The sequence below is a fragment of the Drosophila elegans genome, unplaced genomic scaffold, assembly GCF_018152505.1.
Source record: "Drosophila elegans isolate 14027-0461.03 unplaced genomic scaffold, ASM1815250v1 contig_149, whole genome shotgun sequence".
Taxonomy (NCBI): Eukaryota; Metazoa; Arthropoda; class Insecta; order Diptera; family Drosophilidae; genus Drosophila; species Drosophila elegans.
In genome coordinates, this window is record NW_024545513.1 from 8856573 (window position 1) to 8881492 (window position 24920).

The window sequence follows — 24920 nt, forward strand, 5'->3', positions numbered from 1 at the left end:
TCCTTCGATAAGAAACTGTTGAATACAGGTGGTTATCGGCTATCCGCGCATTATCATTTTTTGGCGGGCAATGTTTTTTTTTAAACTTTATTTAAGAAAAATTAAGCAAAATACAGTTGTTAATATACAAAGAATTATGTGAAATGTGTGCAACGTTTTCTGGGGATAGCGCTAAAAATATCCCTAAAACGCCTTGAATACAAGTATATAGGAATTTGAGTTAATTTGCTTGGTGGTTTAACTTCTCCATCATATGCTGGGTGTAGACGGCCACAAAACTGGCCATCTGGGCGTACACTTGGTAGGGATGCTTGAACGCCGGCGGTGCACAGGCTCCGGCGGGCGGAGAAGTCATTGGAGCTGGAAATTCCAACGGCGAAGGAGAAGGACGATGACATGGTTGTGGCGGCGGCGGAGGAGGTGGAGCAACTGGTTGCTCGCGCGGCACCAGTGACAAACAGATGTCGCCCACCTGCAGCTGCTGGCACTTGAGCTCGTACAGCTGCAGCGACAGCCGGGGATCGCAGGAGGCCCAGCCCTGTCCATAAACAAACATCGGATGGCCCGGCAGCACCTCCAAGTCCAACTGCGAATAGCCAAGCGAATCGGAATTACTTAAAAAACATAGGCGCAACAAGAATGGGTGCAAAGATCGACAAGCCGAAATTTATATATGTATACTAGTAGCTAGTATGCTAAGGTTTTTAAAACTATATTTTAATATGTGTGCGTTTAAAATGATAATGAAGTTATATTCATTTTCTGCTAAATTTCAGGATAAATTGTATGGCTATTGAAAACAGTGAATATAATTTTTTCATTATTTTTACGATTATTTCTATAGGTATATAATGATATAGTTGTACCATTTTTATAAAATTAAAGCCCTTAAATCACTAAAAATTACTGTGATGGGCAAAATATGTTAGCTTAAGTCACTTTGCACTGAAACTCTATGTAATTTGTTCGTAAACTTTTTTTTACCCACTGTATATGGATGTTTGTTAAGAAACAACAAAGTAATAATTTTATGTTTATTTTTTCCCCGAGTTTTCCTATGGCAGAAATAGAAACAAGGCTTTTGAAAAAGATTCATCAAGATAGCTTCGAAACTGAGATACAGACGAATGGACGGACATACAGATCTACTCTTTAAGTGATCCTATTCAAGAATACATATACTTATTAATGGCATTTGACTGAAATTGTAACACCCTCTGTAAGGTTATAACAATCAATCATCGAGAAAACGCACCTTGGCATGCTGTGTGTCATAGCTGAAGGTAATGGTCACGTGGCTGGGGGACACTGCCCGGTCGATCCGGACCACAGTGGCCTCCCGCAGCTCAAAGAGCTGGCTGCGCAGCGCCGACTGGATGAAGTCCTCCGTGCGTATGTCCTCCACGCGACGTATGGTGCCGTTGGCCAGCTCAATGTAGGATCCCCGGCGGAAGCAGGCATCGGAGTCACTGCAATGGAATCACTGATCACTGATACACTGCGATGGGGACATCGGGATTACCGCCTGCTTACTTGCTGGACAACGGCTGTTGTGGCGGATTCGGAGGCGGCAGAGGTGGCCTCCTGATTGGCTCGTAGCCATAGCCATGTGAGAACTCTATGTGCATCTGCATAGCGACCTGTTCGCCTGGACGGAAAGCTATCAACTGAGGCGATACATTCAGATATATACAGATGTGTATTCATTCAGCCAGCGTGTTTTCCGCGGGTTTTCCAGGAACGTCGCCCACTCAAGCAGCCCGTCTGTTACCTGTTTTATGGCCCACCCGTCCATAATCTGGTCGCGGCAACAGGTACGCCGCTTAGACGCCGGCGATACCTGCTACCTGCGTGCACAATTCCGCCGAACAGCCATTGTTTGGGAGACAGAGAATCCCGGCCAGCGTTGCGCCAGGCGCCTTGCCGACTGCTGGCCACCAACACTACATTTCCGCTGAAGTCCATTCTACTGCTCTGTTTATTTGGTTTTTCGTTTTCGCTTTACAGCCGACGCGGAAGAGGAGGCCAAGGTTGAGCTGCTCATGGCCACCTTGCCCCAGCTGAAGCCCAGGGCGTACAGATAGTAGGCCCCGAAGAAGTAGAGCACGCCCAGTGCCGCGTACACGGAGGTCAGCAGGAGCGGCAGGAACGGAAGACGCCGGTCCAGGTGCAGCAGGAAGGCGAGCAGGTGCTCGTACAGCGGAATGGCCAGGAAGCCCAGCATGTAGAGCCACTCGAGCGGATGGAAGCCCCGGAAGCCGGGAAAGATGCGATACAGCTGGCCGTACATCATGGCCACATAGGACATGTACAGGGAGTACCGGGGAATGTATAGATCCGGTGCGAAGAGCAGCGGGAACAGGGAAAAGTAGCCGGCAATGCCCAGGATGTAGGCGTATCTGGCATCCTCGCGGTTCACAAGGGTCAACAGACTGTAAGTGGGCGTGGGCAGTGTTAGTGGGTAATCGTCCGTTGCCTGGTTAATGCGAGCAAACTCACCACAGCGGAATGAGCACCATGAGGATGGCCTTCTCGTGGACATGCCAGCCAAACACAAAGGAGGAGCAGCCACACAAGACCACGGCTCGCAGGAAGACCAAAGGACTTTGACTACAACAAGATAAGCTTTAGTTTGGATTACTAATTTGGATTCATTGGCCCAGCTTACTTTTTGGGACTCCTGAAGAGCTTCCACAGAATGGGCAGCATGAAGAGAACAGTGAGGGCGAATGTTACGGGCGGCGTGATGGCTGGCAGCACCGAGTGCCTCACTTCCTGCACCAATCCCGACGAGGTCGAGGTGCCAGCGGTGCCACCCGGCACCTTCAAAACGCCAGCGGCCACCTTGTCCGCCGTGTTGTACAGGGCCCAGAAGTTTGGCGCCCAGTAGGCGTGCGTCAGTCCGCGCTTGAAGGGAAACAGGCGGGCCAGGACCTGCGGCAGCTGCTGCCAGAAGGGTCCAAAGGACACGGCGAACGGAGTGAGTCCCACGGCCAGCAGCTTGGCCAAGGCAGCCGCCTGCGACAGCACAGTGGCCTGCTCCAGGCAGTAGAATCTCAACAGGTAGACGCCAAACGCCGGGGCCAAGTACAGGAAGATGTGCTTGAAGTTGAGCAGCACGGCGAAGGCAAAGGCGCTCCAGAGGAATCGCTGTCGGATGAGGGAGCCGATGCTGAGGAGCAGAATGCCGAACAGGAAGCCGTTGTACTGGAAGTGAATGTGGTCCACGAACAGCAGTCCCACGTTGAGCAGCAACAGCATGGAGCCGGCGAAGTGCTGTTGCGTATCCCGGGCCAAGCCCAATGAGCCCAGGCAGCTGCGCACGCCCAGCACATAGACCAGATCGGTGGCAATCACCGACAGCCGCTGGAAGTAGACGGTGCCCTTGGACTCGTAGTTGAGGTTCTGCACCTCCAGCATCCGCGGATCCACGTACTTGGCCACCTGCGACAGCAGCCACTCGAAGTGGGCGAAGAAGGGCGGGTAGTCGAGGGTCCACTCGCTGGTGGCCTCCACATACCAGCGCTCCAGGGGCAAACTATGGGTGATGGCCAGCCAGTTGCGGTGCACCTCGAAATCAGTGGAGTGGCTGTGGGGGTGGTCAATTTAGTAATTTACTGAAAAAGCGCCAGAACACTTACTAGGCGGGAATGAGGAGGATCTTGAGGCCGGTGGCTATGCCAACCAGGTGCCAGAAGAGATCCTTCATCTTCGTTTCTGTCGGGGATTTGGTTTTGGGAATCCGTTTCTTATCGCGGTGTGGGTTCGATTGGTCTGGCTAGTTTCTGGCTTGAAAGAAGCCAAAACGCAGCTATCGACTTTCGGTGTTATCGGTGGGGATCTTGGTTCTGGGATCTAGCTAGTTTCTGGCTTGAAAGTAGCCAAAACCGCAGTTATCGATTTTCGGTGCTATCGGTGTGGGGGTGGTGGATTTTTTTGCCCTCAACGACGCCTGGCCACACTGAGATTCGCGTGTATGTGTGCATTACGCGTATTATTACGCGAATTAAAAGCGTCGAATTGAAACAAATATTTGGGAGTCGAGCCGGTCGCCAGAGTTCCACGGTTGCCGCCAACGCCGAGCCTAGGTATCCAGCTAACCGGGCCATGTACGCCACGAACAATGGCGGCACGAACAAGGCGCCAAACAGGTAAGTTCTGGCCACAAATCGAGAATCTCGCATTTGCGATTGCGAGCCCCTCCCCCAAAACAGGCGGTACAGCCGAGATTTTTAATTTGCGCCGCTCCTTTTTGTTTTTGTTTTCGTTTTATGTTTTGCACTTAACCAATGCGGATGGCCAATCCCCGCCAGCAATGCCACCTCCATGTTCGACAACACCATCACAGTGACGCCCATTAAGGTGGAACTGGGCCAGGCGTATGCAAAGTCACAGAATCCTGCGGCGGCGGTGGCCATGCAGCGAAGGACTCCCAATGCAGTGGTGGTCACCACCTCCTCCTCCTCCTCCGCGCAACAACAACAGCAGCAGCAACAACACCAACAACAGCAGCATCAGCAGCAACAACAACAGCATCAGGCGATACCCATGGGCAGTCTGGTATCCAATGCCTGCACCTTGGTTAATCCCAGCATGAGTGTGACGGTGAACACCACCACCACCACCACTACCGGGAGCAGCGCCAAGGAGCCCAAGACCACCAAGGCGACGCGGGCTCAGGTGGCCCGCAAACCGCCGCCCACCATCGACAATTTCTGGCCGAACATTGTGAGCGAGGTGCACGGAATTGGCCAGGTGGATGCCAAGCACCAGGTGCTGCCGCTGGCGCGCATCAAAAAGATCATGAAACTGGACGAGAACGCCAAGATGATTGCCGGCGAGGCGCCGCTGCTGTTTGCCAAGGCCTGCGAGTACTTCATCCAGGAGCTGACCATGCACGCCTGGGTGCACACCGAGGAGAGCCGGCGGCGCACGCTCCAGCGCTCGGACATTGCCCAGGCCATCGCCAACTACGACCAGTTCGACTTCCTCATCGACATTGTGCCGCGCGAGGAGATCAAACCGTCGTCGGCGCAGAAGGGCAAGGATGGTGGCAGCAGTTCCGGCTCCAGCGGAATGGCCGGTTCGGCCAGCGGCCATGCCGCCTCCACGTCCAACTCAGCCACCTCCAATGCGGCCGCCTCCGTGGCTGGCACTGCTTCCGCCACGGGCAACTTTGTAGCCAGTGGATCCAATGTACCTGCGGCCACGGCTGGCGGCCTCAAGCTGGACACCACGGGCACAGCCACCGCCGCCGAGGTGCTCGGCTTTAGCACCGTCAATCCGGACATCTTCTCAGCGCAACTGCAGCAGCAGCAGCAACAACAGCAGCAGCAACATGCCGCCCAACAGCAGCAGCAACAACAGCAGCAGCAGCAGCATCATCAAGCGCATCCGCAGCAAGTGCAGATCATTCAGCAGGGCGCCGGTGGTCAGCAGTTGCAGTACTTCATCGCGCTACCCGGCCAGCAGGCGGCGCAGCTCGTCCAGCAGGTGCAACAGCAGCCGCAGCCCGCCCAGAACCATCTGCCCAACAGCCTGGGCATCAACATAGTGTCGGCCCAGCAACCCACGCAGCAGTTGATCCTCACCGCCGGTCCCAATGGCCAGCTGACCGCCACGCCAGCGCCGCAAACGGCCGCCCAACAGCAGACGGCCCTGCTCCAGAATCTCGCCCAGCAGCAACAGCAGCACCAGCAACAACAGCAGCAGATCCAGCTGCTCCAGCAAGTGGTGACGCCCACCGGCGAGCTGACTAATGTGCCGGTGTGTATCCTTTAGGCTTTTTAGTTTGAGAATCACTCATTGAGATGGCTGCTCTTCTTTCAGATCGCCATCAATGCCAACCACTTGCATCTGCTGCAGCGCCTGCAAATGCAACAGCAGCAGCAGCAACAACAGCAGCAACAGCAGCAGCAGCAGCAACAGCAGGTCATCATCCCCACCCAACTGCTGACGGCGCAGCAACTGCTGCAGTTGGGCGCAGCACCGACGGTGGCGCATCAGCAGCAGCAACAACAGCAGCAGCAGCAAGTCCAGGTGCAGGTCCAGCAGCAGCATGCCAATCTCAGCCAGGGCAACGCCAGCGCAGTGGCCAGTGGCACGCCGATCTTCATCAACTCGACCATGTCCAGTGCCCAGGCGGCGACGCAGGCTCAGCAGCAGGCGGCGCAACAGCAGCAACAGCAACAGCAGCAGGTGCAAACGATCTCCACGATGTCCGCGGATCGCACACTAACCGGTGGATTTCGGTAAAAGCCGGAAGAGAACTCAATCCGAACGACGGACGGTCAGTTGGCAATCATATCGAAGCATCGGGAGGCATTGGAATCGGGAATCGGGATACGGAAATCGGAAATCGGGCATTGGCAACAACGGGCATTGATTGCGCCATCCCCTGTCATCCAGCACAATGTATAATATTATAGTTTACGTAGGTGTATACCATTGTATATCGGAGGAGATTATATATAGCTAGTGTCTAAGACGTAGGCATCATGTGTGTAGAAAAGATTTCTCAATTGTAATTTATTGCTGTCCCCAATGGCTGCAGGTTTCACCTCCTCCCAAAAAAAAGAAAACACCGCCACATCCACCACCTCTTTTAAACCTAGCACTTAGAGAGAGAATATTGGGAACCTTAGTGTACGACGCGGATGCCACCGGTCCAAAGCATAACCCAGCGTTTCGTGTGGCATCCGCGCTTTATTATGTATTTGTACTTCTAACTAAGCTAAGCTCTGATAAACAATTATAAGCCACCAAGGACTATGTGCCAGACACTATCTGCGTTCTGTTCTGCGTTCACTTTCTGGCCAGGATCTTGTTGATGTCCTGCAGCTCGCGGGTGCTCCACGGTTCCAGGGGATCGGGCGGCGACTGCGTCTTCCGGGCGTAAGCCGATCGTCCCCGTTGGTAGCGCTCCTCCGCATCATCGCTCTGCTCTGGCGAAACTCTGTGGCCAGAGGATAAGGATTAGGGAGATGCAATTGGGGCCTAACTACTACTCACTTGTTCCGGCGACGAACGCGAGCGCTTTTGGCCCGACGCGCAGCCTCATCCTGCGCTGGCTGGCACTTGCGCAAATGGAACTGCTTCATGGTGGCGTGCACCTCCTCCGCCGTGGGCAGATCCTCGCTGTCCTGGCCCCCATTGCCGTCCTCGGTCTCCACCTCGGCCTCCTGCTCGATGGTCAGCACCTCCTCCGCCACAGCCTCATCAAAGTGGAAGCCCTGGAGGATTAAGGGTAGTAACTCTTGCACTAAAACATACAGCTGCGGTCAACATAATAGTGGTGCGAGAACATAAAGTGCTCAAAAAGGTGTGCTACTTTTAAGGCATAGAACGAACCACTTTTCTATATATATATACTTAAAAATATATATATTTTTTTTTATATAGACAAAAATTGATATTGTTTTAGTTTTGATTGTAGAAACGATTTAATAACGATTTATGAAAATATCGTTCATCTGCACTTTGTAATGAAACAAAATAGTTTTTAATATCTAATTTTTTCTTAAATTACAAATTTAAAAACATTTTTTTGTATATATTTTTTGTTTCATGTTATACCTTTGCTAAAGTGAATTTTTAGATTTACCCCATTTAGTTTATAGCACTATAGTCCCAGTCATTAACAGTTTTATAATAAAACTCATTTATTAATTGTTTATAAAATGAAAAAAAGTACTCAAAAAAAAGATTCTATTTTTAGCAATATTTTTCGGATAACTTTGTTCCTGCAGCTTTTTTTTTTGATGATATTATTCTGTTAGCTTATTTGGTAAATCAAGACAAATATAAAAAAAAAACAAATTTTAAAATACATTTTTGGTTTAATTATTAAACAATAATTATATGGTGAGTGATTAAATATTACTCAAAAAACAATCAATAAATTGTGATTTTTTGAAAATTAATTTACTAATGGTTTATAGCATTAGCTACACGAAAATAAAAAAAAATATAAAACTAAGACTATTTTTGATTGAAAACCACTATTATTTTGACCGCAACTGCAAGTGTATTTTCAATGTATTATTAGTGTTCCAACTCCACTCACCGTGTCCACGTCTAGGCCAGGTGGTGCCCACACCGAGGACATGGGCTGGAACTGGCCATGGCTGTGCCCCTCGTCGAGACCCGGCTGCTCCCGCCGGATGTCCGCCTTGGAGAGGGCGTTGTGCGTCCGTTTGGCCAGCGAGAGCTTGCCCAGAATGGGCCCACCGCTGTCGCTCTCCTCCGTCTCCACCTCGGCCAGCATGGCCATGAACTCCTCCAGCTTCTTGGGGTCGACGATGTCCTTGGGGTCCTGGAACAGGTTGCTCAAGTTGGACATGGGCAGGGGCATGGCCATTAGGTCGGGAGCAGGAGGAGGAGCAGCTGCAGCAGCAGCAGCAGGAACAGTAGCTGGGGGAGCGGTAGGCAATGGATCCATCTTCTTGACCACCGGCTGCTGTGGCTGCGTCTTCATCGTTTGCTCCACCAAATCGAAGGCCTTGTTGGCCAACTGCTGCAGTCCGGCAAAGTAGTGGGGATCATGGGTCTCCGGTCGCTGGTCCGACATCATGATCAGCTCCCTGAAGGGATCCGGAGCTGGCGGAGCGGGCGCAGGAGCTGTCACCGCTGAGCTGGTGCGCAGAACGAGGCCATTTGAGGAGGCCGGATCGTTGGCGAAGGTCAGCATGTCCATGGCATTGGTGAAGTCCGAATCGGTGTGCAGGTTGTACGGGTCCTTGAGCTTCTGCTTGGCCACCTTCACGGGACTGGAGATGGAGGCACGTCCCCACATGAGCCGACGCATCTCCTCGCCGGTCATGCCGCGCTTCTTCAGTGCCGTCAACGTCACACGACCCACACGCTGTCAGGGATTTGGCCAGAAACGTTTGAAAAATGGAGGCACTGCATCCACTCTACCCACCTTCCAGTTGGAGACGGCTCCCTTGCGCTGCTTGGCCCGCGTCTTGCTCTTGCTCTTGATCACCATCACGCCGCGCACCTCGAATCCCGAATCGTCGGACGGACCCAGCGGAATGGAGTAGGCCTCCAGGTAGCCCTTGGCATCCGCCTGCGGCACGGCCCGCTCCAAGGTGACCACAATCTTGGCCCACTGCTTCATCCACTCCTTCTCCGACTGCTCAATGACGGTCACATAGGTGTTGCCCATCATGGCGATCAACATGTTTAGCAACAGGATGGGCACAAAGATCATAAAGATGACGAACACGGTCTTCGAGAGATTCGGATAGGTGGTCTGATTCAGATCGGGATACTATCGGAGAGAAAATCGTAGGCATACAAAAGGTAGTTATCTACTTAAGGGGGGGATACCAACATTATAATCGCCCAAAGTGGTCTGGAACAGGGCCATCCAGGTGCTGGTGTAGGTGTTGAACATGGTGGACTGCACCTGGGGATGCCCCTTGTACAGGAAGTAGAAGGCCTGCGAGAAGCCACACAGCACAATGCAATAGATTATGCCGAAGGTGAACATGTCGCCCGTGATCATGGAGTAGATCATGGTCACAAAGGGACCCGTCAACCGAATGGCCCTGCAATCGTCATTCGGGATGGGTAAAAACACTTCCAGTGCGAACTTGGTAATCTCACCCCGCAAAGAACATGAGAAGGAACCAGGAGCCCGGAACGGCAAAGATCAGGATGGCCTCCTCGGTATCGGTGTCACCAATCAGCCGAAACGGAATGCAGGCCAGGATCAGCAGGTTGGAGAACAGGAAAATCGCCTTAGCCGGCGCATGCGACTATAAAGTATAAGCCAAATAAAATATTATAGAAATCGCTCTTCGTAATTAAATAAAAATAAATAAATTTAAATGCATTTTAGAAAATCGTTTCTTCTAAAAATATCTGAAAGTATTTTAAAAACTGCTCTTCATAAGTAAATTTGAAATATATCTTATAAAATCTATGATATTATTTTGGATTCAATTACTGTATCTAATTTAATATTTTTGATTAAGATTTATAAAGTGGGAAAATAAGATGTATAACAAAATTAAAATGAAATTTTATCTATTTTTACATTAGTATAAATGTATTCGACAACGAAGATGTTTAGTTTTAAGTTTATGATCAAAGGCAACAGTATGTATGAGTGATATACTTCGAATACAATGCAACTTACAAAAAATATTTAATTTCTATTCAAAATACATAACAAAAGAGGGAAATGTATTCTTGGATATAATAGAAAGTGGTACTGAGATCCTCACCAGCTGCTTAAGAAATGCGGATAGTCCTTGGTTCTTGATCTCGTCGCCCTGCTGGAAAACGACGTAACTGAGGACTCCTGCCAGGGTGGCGAACTCAGCGCAATAACGCGCCACCGTTTGGGCATTATAGTCGCCATCAGTTCCCTCGCCCGGCTCCACATCCTGCAGAGCGGCCGCCAGCGGGTCAGATCCCTCCGAGTCATCGCCCTCGGCCTCGCCATCGTGGGCGGGTCGCAGGTAAACGGACACGGAGAGGCACAGCAGATGGGTGGACAGGATGAGCAGGCGCTTGAGGAACTGGTTCTGCGCAAAGGTCTTCCACTTCTCCTCCAGCAGACGCTGGATTATGCCGCCGTCCAACATGTCCAGATGCTCCGGTTTGGTTCCATTCAGGATGATAAACAATGCCGAATTCCAGTCTGTTTTGAAATTGGTATAGTTTTGAGTTTTACTAATTTATTTCATTTAAATTTGATATCTACATAGGTATATATTGCAACTTCATATAAGATAATCAGTATATTTTCAATAACTCATATAGGATACAAGAAATTTTTCAATTTACATGCTATATCTATAATCAAAATAAATAATTTCTAAGTATTAATGCCAAATCCTTAAAGTATTTATAGAAATATCAAATATGTCCATAATATGATCAATCAGACACTATGAGAAACAAGTAAAATAAGAAAGTGTGAGTAAAGTAAATAATATGTAAATAATAATGTCAAATTAAAGTTCTTTCGACGATATCTACATACATATCCAAAAGTTTCAGAAAACAAATTAATATCAATTTAAAAAAAAAATATTATCAATAACTTTAACTATAAGGTGCAAAATATAGTCTGTACGCAATAACGCCAAATCTTTAAAGTTCTTTCGACAAGTAAAGTAAATAAAAATGGACATAATAAGTAAGTTAATAATTATATCAAATTCTTAGAAACAGAATTCATAATATGAATTGTATTTTTAATGAGATATAGTTCATTTGTAATTATCTATAAAAAAAAAATAATAGTCTGTAAGTAATAGAGACAAATCTATAAAGTTTCGGAGGTATCTACATACACAAAAAGCAACTTTAGATAGGATATGCATAAGATATGATCAATTTGTAATTATACGTGTCAAGTCTATGAGGAATTTTGAATAGCTCCCCACATTCACTGCACTCACTGGTCCTTCCGTCCGGCAAAAGGGTGTCCAGCGCATTGAGGGGATATCCGGAGCAGGTGATGTTGCTGTACCGCCAGAACTCGCGGGCGGAGAGCTCCAACATCTCGCGGAAGACCTCGGCGCGGCCCAGCTTGCAGGCGAGGGTCAGGGGCGTGAGGCCCGTCTGGTTGACAATGCCATTCTTGGCCGGGGTCTTCGGATGGCGCAGGGCGTAGCCGAACATGTCCAGCTTGTCGCACACCACGACCATGTGCAGGATCATGTTGCCGAAGGAGTCCTGGGCATCGGGGTCGGCGCCGCAGTCCACCAGCAGATTGTAGACACTCTCGTTGGCACAGCAGGCGGCCCAGGCCAGCGGATATTCGCCCATGTAGGCCAGTCCCTCGTAGTCGGTGCTCTTGGCCGGATGGGCCCGCTGCTGGTCGCGTGGCAGAAAGAAGCTGCCGATGGCCCGCTGATTGATGTCCGCCCCGGCCTCGATGAGGTCCGCCACCAGCTCGTTGTTGCTGTAGGCAATCGATAGGTGCAGCGCACTGGCGCCCAGATACTCCTCGCCCTCCATCACGTCCAGCGCCAGGTTGGGGAACACGCGGAGCAGCACGCGGGCCAGCTTCGTGTGCACCTTGGAGTCGCAGATGATCAGCACGTGGAGCAGGCTCTCGCCCAGGGCGCCGCGGTACTGCATCTGCCAGCAGGCCTTGTGGTCCTCCCACTTGCCCAGCGGATCGTGGATGGACAGCGACGCCTCGATCGGGATGGTCACCTCGGTGTGGTCGCGGTACTTCCAGCGCAGGAACTCCGCCCGGTTGATCACCTGGCCCTTGCCGTCGTTGTACATAAACACGCCGAACTGCTCGCGGATCAGCTGCTCCACGGCAATCAGTCCGCCCGAGTTAATGGCGTCGATGAGGTCACCACCTGGCCGGGATGGGCTCATTAGTCTGGGGTTTCACATGTCTCTAATTTCATATTTTTATTATCAACAAAAATTATGTTTCAACTTCTAACTATTGGTGATTTGGGGTCACCAAGTCTATTTTAGGCACATCATAAATTGTGCCAATATTATATATGTTTATACCTTTATTCTAAAATTTAGAAAATATTTACCCATATTCATAAAACAATTGTTATGTATTTTATAAAAGTTCTAAGAGGTATATAAATTTAAAATTAGTTTTATATCGGTATAGTTATAGACTCAGATAGTTCTAATTGGGTCACCTTTCTACGAGCCACTGGAAGTTATGAAATAACTAACATGATATTGGTTAAATGCAGAAACTATTGAATGCAGAATTTTATTTAAAAAAACTACAAGTTTTAAGACACTTTGAAATCGGTTTAAATTTAGCACAGCTATGAGCTCTATAAGTCTAATTTTGGAGTTTGGAAATTACTAATACGAAAATGGGGGAGAAAAATGTTTGAACGTTAATATGGCCAAAAAAAGAATAAAAATACAAATTTGTATGCAGATTATTAGATAACAAAGCCACTAGTATTATTTTATTTTTCCGAAACCATTTTTCTTGAAATCGACATATAACTGAACACCAAAAGTTAAGCGCAGACAATTGGATAACTAAACCCTAAACCTATAGCTATCAATCCAAATTTGATATGGCAAACCTTTTCGATTAGCCTTAATGACAATGGATCGGGGTCACCAAATCGCATCTTCATTGAGTACTTACCCCTTTTGTAGTCAGCCAGCTTGTAGAGCAGACACTTGCAGGCGGTGGCCGAGGACTGCGAGATGACGGCATCCAGGATGGCCCCGGGTTTCATCTCCGGTGCCTTCTTGCGCAGGCATTTCTTCAGCAGGAACTTCATTGTCGCCGCCTGAACTCCAGTCCGTACTCCGCCTTCAACTGGCCCTTTTTTGGGAAAGTGCGCACCACAACCTTCCTCAGCTTGTTTGTTCGATGACGATGATGATATTAAAAGCTGGAAAGACAACACGTTGGTTGTCCTGGTGACCACCTGGCCAATCCAATCAGAGCTAACCACTGCCTCAAAGCAACAAATTCGAAAGCTTATGATTTCAGCTAGGTGATAGCTTAAATTGTGACCTAAATATTTTGAAATATTTAATTATATATCGGGTGTAGTAAAAAACAAAAAAAAATACATATTTGGATTTACTACATTTTTCTTACCAGTGCACTCAACATAAAGAAACACTTGCTTTTATTTATATTTTCCGTTTGTTTTTTTTTATTGAATTATGTATATAAATATATTTTTGCCTTCATTATTATTATTGTAATTATAACTTAGTGCTAGAGTATCGGATGGGGGGTTATCGGATATACTCGTACTGTAAAATAAATTGTATAAATAATGTGTATGCTTCTGATTCCGATTCTACTGCTGCTGCTGCTGCTGCTGCTGCTGCTGCTGCTGCTTCTACACTTTCTCAATCCATCCTCTCTACTTTCTGGCTTACACTCGTACTCGTACACTTAATCGCTTCGATATCCGCTGTGAATCGTCAATCAATCAATCAAGCAATTAATCGTTTATCATCGTATTATATATCGCTTGAAGTTGTATTTTCGTATATTGGTATTGTTATAGATATATATAAATATAAATATAAATAAGAGAGACGTTCGAAAATCGTAATCGAATATGGCTAATAAATACAGAATGACATAATATCTGCGGGCTGACGGTCGGTTCGGGGGATTGGAATTGGAGATGGGTTTTCTTTTCTTTTCTTTTTTGAACATAGGATCTCAATAGAACCCTTGCCAACCTCTTGAAATTCATCATTTTTTTTTTTTTTTTTTGGGATAATCTCTGACATAAGTACTAGTCATGGGGGCGGGGCAGACCAGATCAGATTAGTTAAGATCAGAATGTTTAGCAAATACTTGTCTGTCAGTCGTTCCATGGCGTTTGGAGTTAAATGCAACTTGGACTTCGATTTGGAATTGCTGGAATTGGCTTTGCGACGTATATATATGCCTATAACTATGCGTATGGTATATATATATATATATATATATATATATATATCTGTATAATAGAACCTTGTCTAGCACAATATTGCCCGTTACCCGAGAATTGGTTGTTGGTCTGTTTTGAAAGATTTAAATTTGAATTTGCCACGCTATTCGCCCTTTGTGGTTTGGATCAGTCGTTTTTAGCCAGGAGTTCGAGTTCTTGGCCTGTGTAGTTACGATTGGTATACAAAATATATAATATATCATGTATATGTGTAAATGTATAATTCTATTGCAAGTACAAAACGTTATTGCCTATGGGTATGCTACTCGAGTTACGTTCTATTGCCTTCCGTTTACAAAACGTACTGCAAACGTTTTAAATGGCAACCTATTACTCTCCCCTTTCTAATTTTCCACATTTTCTTTCCTCTTTCCTGTTTTCTTTTTTTTTTTAATATTTTGCGTTAGTAGGGGATGTTTGGGGTGCAGGAGGATTCAGAGGATGGAGATGGGCAGCTGGGCAACTGACCCATCCGCTGTTCAAGTCTTTTCGTTATACATTTTGGAATTGTTATTTGCATGTCTTTTCGGTTTGATTCGGCTGTTGCAGTATGTTTGATTTACGCATTATACAGTATAAAAATTGTCTGGCTTGATTGTAATTATCAGTAATATTTTCTTGTTTTTTTTTTTTTGGCTACAGTCTATATGTTTTAGGGAATGAATGGCGGTTCTCGAGGGGATCGATGGGATCGAGCGATGCGAAAGACTAGAAGAGATGTTTATTTGAGGGGGGCGGGGCGGTGGACATCATCGGCTCGATTTGGGCGGGTTTATCTTGGGATAATGGATTGGATTGGGATGGAGTGGGCTGGTAGAAAGTGGGTGAAATTATGTGAAAGATCAGGGACAGACAGACAAAGACACACATACACACACACTCCCTCTCTCTTATTCTCTCTCTCTCGCTCTCTCTCACTCATTCATTGGCATGCAGACATGAAAAAAACTGAGAGGGAAATACAATACACAATACATATGCGTATATGTAAAAGAAGTATCAGCTAAAAGTCCTTCTCCTCACTTTTCCTATATGGCCACACAATCTGGAGGACACAGGAGAACCCAGGAAATTAATCGTAAGTGTAAACACCTAAATAGGCTAAACTAATTTTGGACTAACTACTTAAATAGCACACAAAAAACACGAACATATATATGTATGGGTAAATCAAAAATACAAAAAAATACTCACATAAAGTACAAAAAAAAAAACTTCACACAAAAATAAACGTTAAACAAAACGAACAAAACTGGCTTATGATGTGTAATTTGGCAATTATTGAGCAACTGCAGTGATTGGCGGAGAAGCGAGGAACTAAATGCAGGGTATGATGATGGTGATGAATTGTCAATAATCAATGATGAATGATGTATGATGAATGAGGGATGAGGGTGTGTGTACTTAAGTGTGGGGATAAGGATACTGTGTTAGTTTTTTACTTTCGGCTTTACTACGAGTTTTCTATATAGGCTCGAGCCACAAGTCTATATATATCTACATATATATATATATATGTTTGTCGAGCACATTTTGCTGTTTGCTTTTTGCTGTTTTGTCATGATGCCGCGTCATGTCTAGATTGGTAAAAAAAATTACGCCCCTTGGTTAAACGCTAAATTGTGAACTGATTTCCATGGTTCATGTCCGCCGCAGACGCTGGCTACACTGCTACTCCTGCCACTCGTTCTCGTCCACGCCCTCCATGTCGTCCTGCTCCAGCTTGGTGGTGAACTCCATGCGCGCACTAACCGATTTCTGGATCTGCAAAGGGGACCACCGACATATAGCTTCGTATACAGGCGGCCATGGGGATTTTTTATGCTCACCTCCTGTTGTTTGTTGATCTCGTACTCGGACTTCTGGCCACCGAACTGGGCATGATCGGGCTTTTTAATGGGCTGCGCTGGCACTTGCTGTATGGAAGATACTGCAACAGGGATGCCCGTCAGTAATCAGCCGAGGGGTTTGTCATACCAAAAAAAAACACTCACATGTCTCCATGCCCTCTGGCTTGAGGCTGACCTTGGGAGCCGCCTTGTCGTTGCTGGCAAACCAATCTTCGGCGCTTAGCGTGGCGCTCCAGGTGATGCGTGTGGGTGGGAAGAGGTCGTCTTGGAACAGCTCGCTCTGCGTCAAGCAAGAGAAACTCAATTAGAATCAATATATATCCTTAATAAGGTCATAAGCTAAAACAAAACCCACCTTAATGCGGGGCACTGTGAAACTGAGGGGCTCAATGGTGGTATTGGTCAGCCGATAGGCCTTCGAGAACTCCACGCTGGCCACGTCGCAGTGGTTCTTGGTGAGGAAGCTGAGGCCCTGGTGCAGCGAGGTGCAGCGATGGTGCGACAGCGGGCAGATGTACGGCTCCTCGTCGGTGATCTCGTAGCAGTAGATGGTCGAGTCGCCCTTGCCCGTGACAAACAGAGTGGAGCTGTCCTCGTCGTAGAAGGGGATCAGTATCGAGGGGGACACATCCAAACTGGCCGTGTTCAATGGCGCCGACAGCTTTTGGGCATTGTACACGCTAATCTGTCGCTCCGAAACCCTGAAAAGTAATCAGATCCCCAGTTAGAACTTCACGCGCTAAGCAATGATTCACTTATAGCCTACTTATCAAAGCCAGTGCAGACAATGTAATGCCCCTCGAGCGCCCAGGTTATACGAGCTCCGCGTGTGCCCACTGGTCCATTGCCCTCCCGTATGGGCGTCTCCGATTTCCTCGGATTGTACACCCTGATCTTGCCATCTTTGCACACGGTGGCGCCCAGCCGGCCGCAGGGACTCCAGGCAAAGTCGAAGATCTGATCCGTGTGGCCCGACAGCGAGCACTTCTCGCTCATGGTGCGCAAATCCCACAGCTTGATGGTCATGTCATAGCTGGCGGTCAGCAGAACATCGGCGGCCAGCGGGTGGAAGCGTATAAAGTAGATCTTGTCCAGGTGAGCGATCAGCTCGCCGGCCGGTGTGTTTGTCGGCTCACTCAATCCACCGGCTTCAATGTGCCAGAGCTTGACGATGCCATCGTCACAGGCCACGGCCAAACGCTGGGCATCGAACGGATCCCACTGGAAGTCCATGATGTTGCTGCCGTTCACGAGCGAGGGAATGACGCCATCGGGCAGCCGGCCCGGTCGGCTCAACTCGAAGATGGCTATCTTGCCGCCGGGTCCCGAAAGCGGCACTGCAACGCGCTCCTGATTGGCATGAAAGCCATTGCATTCGCCCGGTATCTGGCGGCTCAGGTTGCGCAAGTTCTCGATGTGCGTGGACTTGTGGCCGGGAGTGCCCTTCAAGTGCCGGAACTTGGACACCTTGCCGAAGACGGTGGAGGTGCGCTTGGTGCTGGCGGCACTAAAGGCCGTCTCCGTGGCCGATTTCTTTAGTCCAGCCCCGTTTCCTCGGCGATGCTCCTCCATGAGTTTGCCCTCCGGCACCGAAATGCGTTTGGTGTCGATCACATTGCCCTGCTGCTGCTGCTGCTGCTGTTGCTGTTGGCTGGGCTTCAGTGGCTCCACCTTGGAGTGCTCGCGACGTCTGCGGTTTGGAGAGAGGCAAAGGGTAAGTGAATGAAATCGATTGCACGCGAAAGTTACCACTCACAATGGCACTGGCGACTGGGGCTTCTCGTCCACCTGACTCTTGGATCGATTCTCATATATACGCCGGCGCTCGGCAAAGCTGCTCCGGGAGGAGGAGAACCGTCGTAGATCCGCATCCGTGCGATCCTCGCCCTCCGTGGAGTTCTCCGACGACTCCGAGTTCTGCTCGAATATCTAAGAACGATTAGAGAAATTCAAGAAAAGAGATTAGTGTTTCCTTCGATAGTCGACATTGGGTAACCCTTTAGCAGACCTTGTCGGATGATTCATCATCGTCAGCCGAGGACTACACAGTTGTTATAGTAGTTCCCATTACAGATGTGGCCGTAGTTGAAGTACAGAAGATAAAGTTTTGTTTTTTTTTTTTTTAGGGGTTAGTTGGAAGTAGTCGGAATCGGAATCGGGATCGGAATCGGGAACGTTTCAAAATTAGTTAGGCGAAAGGGGGCGAATTTTGTTGTTGGCACAGGCATGTAAAAGAGGGCGAGCAGAACGTTATAGTAGAATAGGAGTGGATTATATAGAGGCGGCATTCGTAGACTTATTCGGACTTACCTTGCGACGCTCCGAAGTGGTCAGCGATTTCTGGACTCCATTGCCGGCCACCGCGGGTTCTCTTTCGTGCTTCTCTGCAATTGCGATTGGCAATGGCAATTGGCAATGCCAATGGAAATGAAAATAAATAATTAGCAATGTGGCAAACAAGTTTCCCAAGTCCTCTTACTTTTGATTTCGATTTCCACAATGAGATCCGGTTTGGCCCCCTGGGCGGGTGACATCTCCACTGCGCTGTCCTGGCCCACGTTCGAGATATTCTCATGGGATCCCGGTGCCAGGGGCACGGCGAAAACCTTGTCGAACGACACGTCACCTGTGGTGCTGGAGAAGGGCTTGGGACCCAGTCGTGGCTGTGGATCAATAAAATGTTGTGTTAGACAACATCGCAACAATAGGTTTTAATGAAAAACTGATAACGAAGCCCCTAGGAAAATAAAAAGTTTCTCGTTATACAAAATACAAACTGAGAAAAGCTATAAATAGTCTGGGCAAACAATCAGTATCTTAAGAAACTGAAAATGTGTCGATAAGAAAACAAAATTTACAAGGAAAACAAACGTGAAACCATCTGTAATTGAATAAAATAACCAATCAAAAGCGCAGAAATATGAAACAAATGTTGATTGAGTTGCTTTGATTATTGGCAAAAGCAAATAAATATACATTTTCATGTGCTGTGCCTACAAATAATAAAAACAAATGGAATACAGTAGCTAAAACGCAAAAGTAAGAATGGATTCCTTTCGCAATCATACAATGAATGCTGCAAAGTAATCAAAACATACAAACAATATACAAAACAGCTGTGAGCAAAATGCTATTTAACTAAACGTCTACAAAATAAGGATAAACAAAAGTAAAACGATGAAGAAATAAGAACTTGTGCTTGATAACTCTGGATACTAAACAAAATGAAACCTAATTAAAACCAAATCAATGGAAATGGTGGCTTAACAATAAATCATGAGAATATCAACACAAAACCTTAAACAAAAGTAAAAAAACAAACAACAAGAGTGACTGGGAGTGGATTATTTTGTGGTGGTGACGGCACCTTGTAGGCGGACGCAGCGGTGGTGCGTGGCCTCGGACGAGGCGTGGTGGTGCTGCTGCTTTCCCCAGCGGAATCGCTGGCCTCCGGCAGGGAATTGTTGCGCGAGGTGCGCGGCATGGGCTTCGGCGGCGAGTGGCTGCCGCTGGCCGAGTGATTGTCCAGTCCCCCGGACGAGGAGACCTCCTCGCTGCTGCCCGTCGAATGCTCCTGCTCGGTGGGCGACTCTTTATCATCCTCCTGGGACTGGGCGTGTGCATGGCCATGGCCATGGGCATGGGCCTTTTCCTTCTCCGAATCCACCTTATATTTGGCTTCGAATTTGCGTATGAGCTCACTGCACTCGCCATCCGGCTGGGATTGCGACTGCGAGGGTGTGCTCTTCTTGCCATTGCTCTCGCTGCTGTTGTCATTGCCGTTCTTTTCCTCAAAGTTATTGCCCTTGTTCAGCATCAGAAAGTGCTCGTTATCGTTGCGCTTGGCCTGCTGATTGGGAATCGGCTTGCCAGTGGTTTGGCTCTTGGCCCGTTGATTCTCCAGGTTCTTGACGAAATCGCTAAGGTTGCCGCGATGAATCTACATTGATGGCCAAAGGAGGGTTAAACGAATCACCTAACAAGAGCTGACTATAGAAACCCTAACTAACTTAAACTCAACTTAAGCCTTTGAAGTCCTCTTACCCTTAGACTCTATAAGTCAGGGTATAAAAAATCCCCTTTATGGGAAGATTACTTACAATAATGGGCTCATCGCCATGCTCGCGCTTGGCGGGATCGAGGCTCATCTTGGGCACCGCCTGGTTGCTGCCATCCAGCCATTCGCCGGCCACCAGCTCCGTCTTGTAGCCAGTAGTCTCCGGGTAGAGATCGGCATGGAAATCCCGATATGTCTGAGGAGTAATCCCATTATGATTTGCCTTTTGTTTTAAGGGGACCCGAATACACACCTTTCTGGGCACCTGGTACATGATGGGAATGACCATGTTTGAGGTCAGTTGCAGCACTCGATTGACCTCTGCCTCCATGACTTTGAGTGCCCGCTTGGGCACCAAACAAGCTCCCTTCGTCTGCTCGCCGGTGTGTCGCAATCCCTCAATCAAATACGGATCCTTGTCCGTAATCTCCAAATAGTTTATAGTCGTGTCACCCTTTCCGGCCAAGAAAAGCATATTGGTATCCGGATCAAAGAGTGGCATGAGAATGCCCGTTGAGCAGTCCAGTTCGAGAGTCTTCTCCGGCGTATTGAAGTTGCGCACATCACGAATGATCACCTGACGCAGTCGGGCCGCATCAAAGCCGGTGGTCAGGATGCGCTGCTGATTGCCCAACCACACAACCCGTGAATCCTTGATGCTCTGGTGCGATTCGGCAGTCAGCTGAATGGGTGAACCGGCAGCTCGGGGATCAAAGATTCGCACACACTTGTCCTTGCAGCTGGTGGCCAAAACGGAACCGTCCTCGCGCCAACTAGCCGACTGTATCACCTCGGGATGCTCATTGTTCGCTATTCGCGGGGAAAAGAAGTTGGAGTTAGTTGGTGTTAGTTTGAGTTTGTTTTAAATGAACAGCAGGAGCTGTTGACTCACAGAAGATCTCCTTCTGGGTGCTGAGATCAAAGAGTGCCACGCAGCCGGCGGCTGTGGAGTACATCAAGCCATCGGCCGTTGGATGGAAGCCCACCGTCTCCACGCGTCGCTGCTTGTGTGAGAAGATGGCCTCCGGATCGGAAAGGGACTGTTCTAGACCTTTTTCCGGTATGTGCCAGATCTTAACCTGCGGATGACAATAAGTGTTAGCCAATTAGCAGGGGAATATATCCCTATTCGTCACAACCTATTTCCAATACTATCAAATTTGTGACTAATTTGATATGACTGCGTTGATTTTATGGTTTGTGGTTTCTGCGGCGTTATCGCTTTAAATAAAACATTATTGTTCGCTAATAGTTATCAATATGTTTGAACAACAATTTGTAATTTTTCAAATAAAGCTTAGCAATTCTTTTCATGCTAACTTCAGAGTCAGAAATGAGGAAACTTTTTTTATAATTCCTGTTGATATAAAAAGGGAATAATTTGTTAATTTTGTTTGGTTCTATGCATTTAGAAACAAATTAGGATAAAAATCTAAAAAAAAAAAAGGAATTTCAAATAATCAAATATATTCGAATGCGAATTGTCAATTTTTATCAGGTAAATATTTCGGAAATTATGGACTGAGCCCAAGTTTCCTGATGACAGGACGAGTTTGGAAGTAGAAGGTTTTTGGGGCTCAAATTTTAATAGGCTTTCCCGAATCTATCTATTTCCCAAATCCCTTACCAGACAATCCTGCGAGGCGGTGGCCAGCAGGCCGTCGTGAAACGGCGAGAACTTGAGGTCCGTCACTGTGTCCGTGTGGCCGTGGAGCAGCGGCATGGTCTTGCTCTTGCGACCGCAGTCGTCCAGCGGCAGGACCGCCACGCTGGAGCCGGTGTGCTCCCAGTTGAAGGCCATAAAGGCACCGGAGGCGGCGATGTTGTTGCCGTACGTCTGGTAGCTGCCCACGCAAATCTCGCGGACGCAGGCCTCCGCCTTGGGCACAATGGGTGCGGCATTTTTGTACTTAGAAGCCTTGAATCGCCAGGCCATGGTTGGCTAGTTGGTAGAAATGGGCTTCGATCCGATCCGATGTGAATGTGATCCGATGCGGTGTGCGTCTCTGGCGGATGTGGATGTGAATGTGAATGTGGATATGGTTGGTCGTTGGTCGAGTGGATTGGATGATGTTCTCTGGGCGAGTGTCACTTGTCGATTGTTGATTGTCGCTAGTCCGGTGGCTAGAGTGGCTCCCTCTCGTTCGCTCCAGTCGCTGCTCTCTTTAGCTCTCCTTCGCCTCTCCGTTTCGTTTCTGGAAAATGGCAAACAAGTCCGTATAAGTATATCACTTGGGCGCGGGGGACATTCCACAGTTTGTTATCGGTTTGCCGCTCCTGACTCATCGTCATCCGATAAGGCAAACAATAGGCGATATTAAATAAAACACAACAAAAATAAAAGAGAGATGCACTTGCTATTGCGACGATACCACTATTGAAAAGAGAAAGCTGGACAAGAATGGTGTCCACTGAAGCCGGATGAGCCACACCAACACTCGCGCACTCTCTGTGGCGTATATATATATATATATATATATATATGTGTGTGTTTGTATGCCAATGTTTGTTTGTACAACAGGAAAGGCGAGGAAAAACACTGGGCAAAAATGGTGCGATCCGGCAGCAAGGGTTAGTATGCCACACCTAAGGGTTAGCGAGCGATCCTTATGAAACCAAATAGTGAGCTCTCTCTAAGTTGCAAACAGTTTACTAAGTACAATTTTCATTGGAGAGTAGATATATTATTGATTAGCTTTTTTACTTTAAGTGAGCCCCGTAATTTTCCAAGTGCAGTTGCAAAAAGGAAACGCGAGGAAAAACATTTGGCAAAAATGGGAACACAAGCAATACGATCCAGCCAGCGGTAAGGGTTAATTATGCCACACCTAAGGGCTAACGATCCTTATGATAAATGTTATGGAGAGATTTACACACACACACGACACACCTATCTTGAAGTCCATAGATAAATACAGTAAACACTGTATCGAGTGAACAAAAAATTATGATAATTTAGAAATTTTCCTTGGCATATCAAATCAAATTTAACATTTTTTTTTTGCAAGTTTAATCATATTTTTTTTATTTATTTATTTTTTTTTTGTTTACTTTTCGAGTCCGCACTGTAATTTTCCAAGTGCAGTAAGCAAAAATCGAGAGAGAGATGGAGAGAGAGCATGCGCCAATTCAACTGTTTCTGTTTGTTAGAAAGCGGCAAAACAAATGACCACTGGGGGAAAAGGAGACGCACAGGGGTGGGGCCGGGGCGGAAAAGCAGGTATTGGCCAGCCACCAGGTAATGGGGTCAAGTGATTTAGAAAAACCGAGTCCAACACAAAAATCAAAGGCAGGCGATGTTGCAAAGTGAGAGCAATACAGGGACAGGTGCAACCTGCAGGCTGCTAACGGTGAACGTTTTGCGGCGTGGGAGAGCAGAACGAAAAGGAGCGGCATCCCTCTCCTCTCTTTCTCGCTTGGTTGGGGGTGGCTAAAAGCAAGCCGGCTTGCTTTTTTGTTGTTTTCACCCACTAAACACACACACACACAATTATATGCACTCCTGGTGGTTGGTTTTTGGTCACGTTGTTGTTGTTGTCGCTGCTTATATGCATTTATTGACATTTTCTTCGCGTTTTCCTAATTTTTTTTTGCATACATTGCAAACGATTATTGGGTGTTACTTTCTAGTTGCGTGCAATTAATTAAAAAGAGGGGCGATTTTCTGTTTTTTAGCTCCTGATTTGCCTTTTTCTCGATTTTCCTTTTCCTTATTTTTGCAGCACACACCCTAGCGCCGGCAGAAGTAAAAGAGGAAGAAGCTCAAGCGGCGGCAATGACAATGACAACTACAAATGCAACAACAAAGGGTGCGGAGGGTGGGGGCGGCAACTACAACAACAAAAACTGCGCAAAGGCGACGCCGCTTTTTTATGGGCAAACAAAGGAGCAGTTTTGCACACACACCAACACACATGAAATTTGCAGAACTGCAACTGCACACACACACGAAAACACGCCGCAAACACACGCGCGAGACGGCAATAAAAGTGCCGAAAATAGTTTTTTAAAAACGAATCCTGTTTGCAATTTAATTACCAATGCAATCAATAAAATAAACTATGCGAGATCAACTCAACCTTTTCTTTTTATCGATTGGACAGTTGCATCTCGATATCGATTGTATTTTACGATAGACCTCTGGGAATTTGCATTATAATATCGATATTAATTTTTAAATATAAATTGTTTTTATTTCAATTAATTTTGAGTTTGCATAGTCTATCCATTTTTCTTTGGTTTTTAGGTGCTTATTTAAAACTATCGGATGGAAGACTGCCAGGTACCGTTGATCTGGCAACGCCTGTGTGAGTGCTGCCACTCTGTTTTTCCACCTGTCGGTTTGGCGGCTTATTTAAATTTGTATCAATGTTTATTATATCCGCAACCAGAAAAATATCTCCGATTGAGCCATGGCTGAATATATATATATGTAACCAGAACCGGTTCCATTTTTAAGATTCTCTCTAAAATTGTCAAACACTTGTCTTTTGAGATTTATCCATTTGAAATTGATTAACTTTAGAATGGTAATCTTATCAAGAAATCATTTTTCCCCACCCAGTTAAAAACAAT

At 47.2% G+C, this 24920-nt stretch overlaps 5 protein-coding genes across 11 annotated transcripts; 1 reads left to right on the forward strand and 4 right to left on the reverse strand.

Moving 5' to 3' along the window:
- Nucleotides 1-69: 69 nt before the first annotated feature.
- LOC108136658 (ataxin-1-like) lies at nucleotides 70-1941 on the reverse strand. Of its 2 annotated transcripts, none has more exons than XM_041709702.1 (3): nucleotides 1523-1941; nucleotides 1256-1469; nucleotides 70-586 (listed from the first exon to the last, which is right to left on the reverse strand). In XM_041709702.1, exons 1-3 carry the CDS (start codon nucleotides 1705-1707, stop codon nucleotides 221-223), a joined length of 765 nt encoding a protein of 254 aa, XP_041565636.1. In that variant the 5' UTR covers nucleotides 1708-1941; the 3' UTR covers nucleotides 70-220. The 2 variants fall into 2 exon arrangements, with proteins under 2 accessions (XP_041565636.1, XP_017113471.1); XM_017257982.2 differs by having other exon boundaries at nucleotides 1534-1937.
- A 19-nt stretch (nucleotides 1942-1960) lies between these two features.
- Nucleotides 1961-3771, reverse strand: LOC108136656 (probable dolichyl pyrophosphate Glc1Man9GlcNAc2 alpha-1,3-glucosyltransferase). Its single transcript, XM_017257981.2, has 4 exons — nucleotides 3642-3771; nucleotides 2669-3589; nucleotides 2500-2610; nucleotides 1961-2432 (listed from the first exon to the last, which is right to left on the reverse strand). The coding sequence occupies exons 1-4, from the start codon at nucleotides 3707-3709 to the stop codon at nucleotides 1979-1981; spliced, it is 1554 nt and encodes a 517-aa protein (XP_017113470.1). The 5' UTR covers nucleotides 3710-3771; the 3' UTR covers nucleotides 1961-1978.
- Nucleotides 3772-3943: 172 nt separating this feature from the next.
- Nucleotides 3944-6780, forward strand: LOC108136588 (nuclear transcription factor Y subunit gamma). Its single transcript, XM_017257900.2, has 3 exons — nucleotides 3944-4151; nucleotides 4314-5766; nucleotides 5830-6780. The coding sequence occupies exons 1-3, from the start codon at nucleotides 4108-4110 to the stop codon at nucleotides 6253-6255; spliced, it is 1923 nt and encodes a 640-aa protein (XP_017113389.1). The 5' UTR covers nucleotides 3944-4107; the 3' UTR covers nucleotides 6256-6780.
- Nucleotides 6781-6788: 8 nt separating this feature from the next.
- LOC108136586 lies at nucleotides 6789-13315 on the reverse strand. The gene is made up of 9 exons (XM_017257899.2): nucleotides 13118-13315; nucleotides 11421-12338; nucleotides 10236-10654; nucleotides 9613-9764; nucleotides 9338-9554; nucleotides 8924-9274; nucleotides 8066-8863; nucleotides 7012-7232; nucleotides 6789-6955 (listed from the first exon to the last, which is right to left on the reverse strand). Exons 1-9 carry the CDS (start codon nucleotides 13254-13256, stop codon nucleotides 6805-6807), a joined length of 3366 nt encoding a protein of 1121 aa, XP_017113388.1. The 5' UTR covers nucleotides 13257-13315; the 3' UTR covers nucleotides 6789-6804.
- A 626-nt stretch (nucleotides 13316-13941) lies between these two features.
- On the reverse strand, nucleotides 13942-24466 carry LOC108136505 (coronin-7). 6 transcript variants are annotated; one of them, XM_017257748.2, is made up of 15 exons: nucleotides 24384-24466; nucleotides 21973-22540; nucleotides 21238-21424; nucleotides 20599-21155; nucleotides 20389-20541; nucleotides 19656-20228; nucleotides 18768-18951; nucleotides 18599-18672; nucleotides 18297-18329; nucleotides 18045-18217; nucleotides 17055-17978; nucleotides 16644-16989; nucleotides 16433-16568; nucleotides 16268-16368; nucleotides 13942-16202 (listed from the first exon to the last, which is right to left on the reverse strand). In XM_017257748.2, exons 2-15 carry the CDS (start codon nucleotides 22279-22281, stop codon nucleotides 16110-16112), a joined length of 3843 nt encoding a protein of 1280 aa, XP_017113237.1. In that variant the 5' UTR covers nucleotides 22282-22540; nucleotides 24384-24466; the 3' UTR covers nucleotides 13942-16109. The 6 variants fall into 6 exon arrangements, with proteins under 6 accessions (XP_017113237.1, XP_017113238.1, XP_041564378.1 ...); XM_017257749.2 differs by having other exon boundaries at nucleotides 24425-24446; XM_041708444.1 differs by lacking the exon at nucleotides 24384-24466 and adding an exon at nucleotides 24252-24345.
- Between the last annotated feature and the right edge of the window lie 454 nt (nucleotides 24467-24920).

Bases quoted from the DNA above. Each gene is read 5' to 3' on its own strand.
- LOC108136658 (XM_041709702.1), bottom strand. From the start codon at position 1,707: ATGAATACACATCTGTATATATCTGAATGTATCGCCTCAGTTGATAGC. The intron at 1,470-1,522 runs GTAATCCCGATG...ATTCCATTGCAG, and splicing joins GTCCAGCAAGTAAGCAGGCG to TGACTCCGATGCCTGCTTCC. The intron at 587-1,255 runs GTGCGTTTTCTC...GGCTATTCGCAG, and splicing joins ATGACACACAGCATGCCAAG to TTGGACTTGGAGGTGCTGCC.
- LOC108136656 (XM_017257981.2), bottom strand. From the start codon at position 3,709: ATGAAGGATCTCTTCTGGCACCTGGTTGGCATAGCCACCGGCCTCAAG. The intron at 3,590-3,641 runs GTAAGTGTTCTG...CCACCCCCACAG, and splicing joins ATCCTCCTCATTCCCGCCTA to CCACTCCACTGATTTCGAGG. The intron at 2,433-2,499 runs GTGAGTTTGCTC...GCCCACTTACAG, and splicing joins ATGGTGCTCATTCCGCTGTG to TCTGTTGACCCTTGTGAACC.
- LOC108136588 (XM_017257900.2), top strand. From the start codon at position 4,108: ATGTACGCCACGAACAATGGCGGCACGAACAAGGCGCCAAACAG. The intron at 4,152-4,313 runs GTAAGTTCTGGC...AATCCCCGCCAG, and splicing joins ACGAACAAGGCGCCAAACAG to CAATGCCACCTCCATGTTCG. The intron at 5,767-5,829 runs GTGTGTATCCTT...CTCTTCTTTCAG, and splicing joins GCGAGCTGACTAATGTGCCG to ATCGCCATCAATGCCAACCA.
- LOC108136586 (XM_017257899.2), bottom strand. From the start codon at position 13,256: ATGAAGTTCCTGCTGAAGAAATGCCTGCGCAAGAAGGCACCGGAGATG. The intron at 7,233-8,065 runs GTGAGTGGAGTT...TTAATCCTCCAG, and splicing joins CTGGCCTAGACGTGGACACG to GGCTTCCACTTTGATGAGGC. The intron at 6,956-7,011 runs GTGAGTAGTAGT...CTCTGGCCACAG, and splicing joins CGCGTTCGTCGCCGGAACAA to AGTTTCGCCAGAGCAGAGCG.
- LOC108136505 (XM_017257748.2), bottom strand. From the start codon at position 22,281: ATGGCCTGGCGATTCAAGGCTTCTAAGTACAAAAATGCCGCACCCATT. The intron at 18,673-18,767 runs GTAAGAGGACTT...TCGCAATTGCAG, and splicing joins TGTGGAAATCGAAATCAAAA to AGAAGCACGAAAGAGAACCC. The intron at 16,990-17,054 runs GTAGGCTATAAG...ATTACTTTTCAG, and splicing joins GTCTGCACTGGCTTTGATAA to GGTTTCGGAGCGACAGATTA.